Below are 6,000 nucleotides of genomic sequence, written 5' to 3'. Positions count from 1 at the left end.
AGCGCCGTAGTGAGACTTTATATCTTTCTTGCTCATTCTGTCTGTGGGTCCTTCGTAGACAGCTCGCCGTGGCGCCTCGGCTGTTCAGCTTTGTAAGGCGGCCACGTGGTCTTCGGTCCAGGCTTTTTTGAGGTATTCTGCATTTGATACCTTTTGCCTCTCAGGATGCATCCTTCGGACGGCAAATTCTCCTCTCTGTACAGGAGCGTCCCCACCCTTGAAGGTACTGTTTTGGGACATCCCCAAGGTCACCCTGTGGACCCCTATGGACCCTGAAGTCGTAGAAAGAGATAAAGGTAAGTTCTTACCATATCTAATTTTCTAAGTCCATAGGTTCCACAGGGCACCCACCCTGACGCACCTGTGCTTCAGGTGGGCTTCACTCTGGTCACCTGTGTGAGAATGTGAGTCTTGTGTGTTCCAGACTTCTCTTTTATCCTCCTTTGGCTTGCTAGAAATTTGAGAGTGCCTCTGGCCCGGGGGTGGGGTATAGAGGGAGACCCAAGAGGGAGTGCATCCTGGGAAGATATATTTACTGCACAAGGTGCCCGGATGACTCTGCATCGCCTATACCCCCAAGGTCCCCCTGTGGACCCTATGGACTTTGTAGAAAGAGATAACAAAGGTGAGTTCTTCCCATATCTTTCATTTGTTTTATACCTACAGAAGGTGCGGGAGACTACCGATTTTTAAGGTTGTCCCCTGCACCCCCCAGAAGTGCATCTCCCAAATCCTGCCCACATCTTAGTGAAGTGGGCAGGATGGGGAGATAATACTGAGAATCACCAATCCGTAGGTAAGGGGTGGGGCTAACATTACTCAAATCGTCTTTTTTGCCCACCCACAGACTTGTGATTCACAGCATTTTGCTGTGATGGGGCGGAGCCTAATGGTGTAAAGAGCCTGTCTCCGCCCCCAAAGTGGTCAGCTGCATCGCCTCTCCGGGCTTCTTCCTGGGAGCAGAATTATAAAGTAGCCTAGTTTGCAATTTGTCAGCAATGTACAATAAATAGCAGCATGTAACACTGATCTGTCATTGAGCTATAGGCACCAGGACATTAAATGCAGTTTTCATTTCTCAGTGGTTGTGTGGATTTTACTGCCAGGGAACCCTTTATCTAATCTTATGCCGTATAAAAATGTTTGGTACACTAAGGGGTATATTTACTAAAGGGCAGGTTTTTCCAAGTGGAGTTGTTGCCCATAGCAACCAATCAGGTTCTACTTATCGGTTATCAAGAAGATAATAGCTAGCATCCGATTGGTTGCTATGGGAAACCCCTCCACTTGTACAAACCCGCACTTTAGTAAATATACCCCCTGAGGCTGGGTGCTAAACTAGTTCCTGGTCTTGGCTTGTAAAAGTGTGTATTATATAGAGGAAGTGATTTAGTGTCTGCAGACTGGTAGCTGGCACACACTGCGTAGTCACCATGTCCGTCCTGGCATCCATCATCCTAATCTGTAAGTACAGTAACTCTTACTATCTCTGTATGACCAGATAAATAGATATGTGGAAATCGGGATATCAGAGATAGAATCACAGTTATAGATGGGTAATATTGTGCTGCGTTAGATGTCAGTGTGGGGTTTGCAGCCATCTGTGATTTATACCGGTAATGAAAGCGCAGTTTGGGGAAATGTGATCTTTCATGTTTGTAAGTAACAGCACAGATCTTCATACATGTTACAATCATGAATGGTGGTAAAGAGTAAATAGGTTTATTCTGGGGGCATTTTCAATGCAATGCTCTCTGCAAGTAAATGATTATATTGTTCGATTCCTACATCAGAGCTGAGCGTAGATAAAATAAATCCATTGTTAAAGCGCTATAGTACATTGTTTATTTCATTGTCTATTTTACTACACTTCACACGAACTGCTACTCTAAGAGGGGTATTCAATATGAAACGTTAACTTCACTGTCGAAGTTAACGTTTCATATCGGAGTTTTTACCTGCGTTAAAGTATTGGCCGCGCTCCCGCTTATTCCCGTATTCAATATAAAATTAACGAAAACTGGAACCTCCAAAGTTGGATTTGCGTAAAGTTACGAATTTTTCCTCAAAAAAATTGTAAGACCCCCCTAAAGTATTTAAATAGCCGCAGCAGGTGCTTTTTTCCCGACATTGAAGAAGTGTTGCAGAAGAGCACTTAGGTTATTTTTTTCGTTTTTTTAAGTGGTGCCATCAAATTTGGGGTACATGAAAATGGGTACTAGCATATTTTTAAGTCCCTAAAGTAAGTTATTAAAAATTCTGCATTTGTGCACCTGCCGCTATAAATCTATTCTAGAAAACACCTGCCGCTAATAACCTATTCTAGAGTACACCTGCCGCTAATAACCTATTCTAGAGTACACCTGCCGCTAATAACCTATTCTAGAGTACACCTGCCGCTAATAGCCTATTCTAGAGTACACCTGCCGCTAATAGCCTATTCTAGAGTACACCTGCCGCTAATAGCCTATTCTAGAGTACACCTGCCGCTAATAGCCTATTCTAGAGTACACCTGCCGCTAATAGCCTATTCTAGAGTACACCTGCCGCTAATAGCCTATTCTAGAGTACACCTGCCGCTAATAACCTATTCTAGAGTACACCTGCCGCTAATAACCTATTCTAGAGTACACCTGCCGCTAATAGCCTATTCTAGAGTACACCTGCCGCTAATAACCTATTCTAGAGTACACCTGCCGCTAATAACCTATTCTAGACTACACCTGCCGCTAATAATCTATTCTAGAGTACACCTGCCGCTAATAACCTATTCTAGACTACACCTGCCGCTAATAATCTATTCTAGAATACACCTGCCGCTAATAATCTATTCTAGAGTACACCTGCCGCTAATAACCTATTCTAGAGTACACCTGCCGCTAATAACCTATTCTAGAGTACACCTGCCGCTAATAATCTATTCTAGAGTACACCTGCCGCTAATAACCTATTCTAGAATACATCTGCTGCATAGTTGCAGAATAGCCCTGAACCTATTTCCCTATTGTTAATCATTTTTTTCCCACTTTTTTTTTTTTTTTTTTACCCCAATATTTAAACTAATTTTTTTGGGGTGTCCCTATTTTTTTAAACTTTTTTTTATAGTTCTTTTTTAAATGTCATTCCCAGGGGTGCAGGCTATTTTTTTAAAGCCTGCACCCCTAAACCCCAATTCTGCACTTTTTTTCGACTCCTATTCAATGGTGAAAAGTTATCCCTGTTTTTTATCAAAGACTTTTCAAAACTGCGATAAGTCTTTGAAATTGAATACGGTGTAAAAGTAAAACCTGCGATAATGACGTCATACCTCCGATATTAACGCAAAAACGATGTTATCGCTCCCATATTAAATACCCCTAAAAGTCTATTACTCCTTTCACACTTGCTCCAATAAATCGGGTTAATGTATGTGATCGCGCAGAATCCCTGGTTACTGGGCAGTGTGAAAGGTCCAGGCTAAAATAAGCCAGGTCGAGTGACCCGGCATTTCAACTCTGGTCACGGGAAGGGTTGAATATGGGTTTAACACGTTTCGTGATGCAGTGTGAACGGGTAACCCGGGTCCCATTCACTGCATAGGAAGAGCCGCTCGGCGCGTAATGGTGGTGACGGCGTTATTGATGGGTCGGGCCTCCAGTCTGAAAAGGTGTCTCAGCCGAGTTGCAGCCAGGATGGACCTGTAATCAAAATCCTGGGTGCGACCCGGCATACTGATGTGGACGGGGTACAAGAAAGTCCTTTTGTGTATTTTGTTTACAATGATAAATGTTTTTTTGTTCAGTTTTTTACGGAACTGAAATACTTCCCTCCTGAAAGAAAGTGTTTACAAAATAAAAAGATTACTTGGAACATTGCTTTCATTAATTTGGAACTCCCCTCCCAATTTATTTCCAGTTTCATTCTAATTCAGCTTCGTGTGTGTGTTTGTGTGTGTGTTTTTGTGTGGGTGTTTGGGGGTGTGGGTGTGGGTGTGTGTGTGGGTGTTGGTGTGTGTATATATATATATATCTATATCTCTTGTTTTATACATTTTCTGAATAGATATAATTACATAGGATTATTCAGACCAGTGATGGACAAGGCTGGTGCACTTCAGGGGCTGATTGTGTGGCCCTCCGACCTTCAAAATCGCCACACATTTCCCATAAATTCAGTGATAAAAGAAATAACTACACCCCCTAGTCGCGGACCCGCTGTCTGCACGAAAATTCTCCTTATTCTGCCCACTTCACTAGGAAGTGCCTACCCTTCCGGCGGTACGGGGGGGTTACCCGAAAAAAAAAATTGAGCCTCCCGCAACTTCCGGGAGGGTAGGCATGTATGAGGTAATGTCGGCACGCAATTTTAAGCAGAGTCCGTAAAATGTATTTTGCCGTCATTTTTGTATGCGTCGACATTTTGCATGTCGACATTTCTAACTGTCGACACTATGTGCCTGATTCGTAGCGCGTGTAGTTGAGCGATTTATTTACAACCGTGCCTACGTGAACATTTCTTAAGTCCTTCAGCGCATGTGTTATACATAGCAGACAGGTGCTGTTGCGATCGGGACAGATGGTATCAGAAATGTGATGCGTAGTGGCTGGGAGGCAGCTAGAAAAGAACGTAAAAATGGTCCATTCAGTGTGTTATGGGAGTTGTTGCCGGCGTCTCGGTGCAAGAGGGTGCTGCACAGCGCAGGAATAGGAGGCCATGGTCAGACACTGTGCCTGGCATAGGGCTTCTGCAAGTTTCGATGGTGCATCCTTATACACCACCAATCGGTGTACGGACGCTAAATGTTGGAGCCTCAGACCTTGCACATTCGGCTGAACAGATGTCCCCAAGGGAAGGAGCTTGTTGTGCCATAAGGTCGCAGATGGACAACCACCAGTAGATGCCGCTGTGTGTGGTTCTGCCCTACTGTAAATGTATCGTCTTTTTGACTGTCTGCACTTTTTACCCATATCGATATTGATGTTCCACATTGATGTCGACCTTTTCACTGCCAACATTACAATTGTCGACTATAAGATTCCTGAGAGAGCACACGTGGCGCTCATTGAATATTGACTAAATTCATGTCAGGAATATGTTGCGTGCGCTCTAACGTTCCAATGTTTTTGTTTTTTTTAAAAAAAATCTTATTCCACAATTGTGTGCAAAACCAAAACCGCACCAAAGAAAAAAAAAAATATTGCGATCCGTAGGGAATCAGGCCCTACAATCACACATTTTTGGTGTACACACGCAGTTCAACTGCGATCGCAATGCAATCTCAGCACCACATAAGGACGCCCACTTTACATTGCACACATCCGTAGTACTTGGCAGAATTGCGAAACCATCGGTAACATCGAGTACCATCGCAGCCTCACGCACACTTAGATAAGCTCTGACCTTACTCAGAAATGCTAACCACGCCCGCTATCAGGCCTCGGTCTGTGTATGGGATCGCAGTGGATAATTTATGCACGTCCCTGCAACAGCGTGCAAACCCACTGGCATGCCTGCGATCGGCTGACCACCCCCCTGTTACCACCTACAAATGGCACTTCCTGTCAATCACTCTGCGGTGGGTCTGCATAGCCACTGCGATCGCAGCACCCATCTCAGTGGCCGGTTTGCGCCCTACGATGCAATCGGCAGATTGCGTGCGTATATTCAGTAACGGGCCTCAGGCTGTTTAGTTGAATTGCAAAGTTACAGTGAGATGATTTTTGGAGTCTGCTCCAAACTTCACTTGTACATTTTACAATTTGTGGAACTCATAGGCTACGTATAGATCTGGGAGAACAATGGTTCATTCATTCTGCTATGTGGTGTGGCCGGTATAGGAATAAGAGCACTTAAAGGCCAAGTACTGCCTGCAAATGCTCAAATTCCATCGACATAATAAAGTGCATTTTTTTGTTGGGCAGTTTTAAAAATTCTGCTCTCCTTTAATGTTTATAATATAGTAAATCTGGGTGATTCTCAACTGTATTTGTTTGAGAATTTTTAATCCTCAAGTTATACAAC

General features: G+C 43.7%; 1 protein-coding gene across 1 annotated transcript in view; it reads left to right on the top strand.

The window, feature by feature from the left end:
• Positions 1-1,433: 1,433 nt before the first annotated feature.
• The window catches only part of LOC148532594 (high affinity immunoglobulin gamma Fc receptor I-like), a 44,321-nt gene continuing 39,754 nt past the window's right edge, over positions 1,434-6,000 (top strand). The window contains exon 1 of the mRNA XM_088467521.1: positions 1,434-1,464. Coding sequence (XP_088323647.1) covers positions 1,434-1,464 — 31 coding nt within the window. The remainder of the gene's footprint in view (positions 1,465-6,000) is intronic.

The sequence above is a fragment of the Taudactylus pleione genome, unplaced genomic scaffold (genome assembly GCF_031769625.1).
Source record: "Taudactylus pleione unplaced genomic scaffold, aTauple2 ptg000073l, whole genome shotgun sequence".
NCBI classification, from domain to species: domain Eukaryota; kingdom Metazoa; phylum Chordata; class Amphibia; order Anura; family Myobatrachidae; genus Taudactylus; species Taudactylus pleione.
This window is presented reverse-complemented; position numbering and strand designations above follow the sequence as displayed.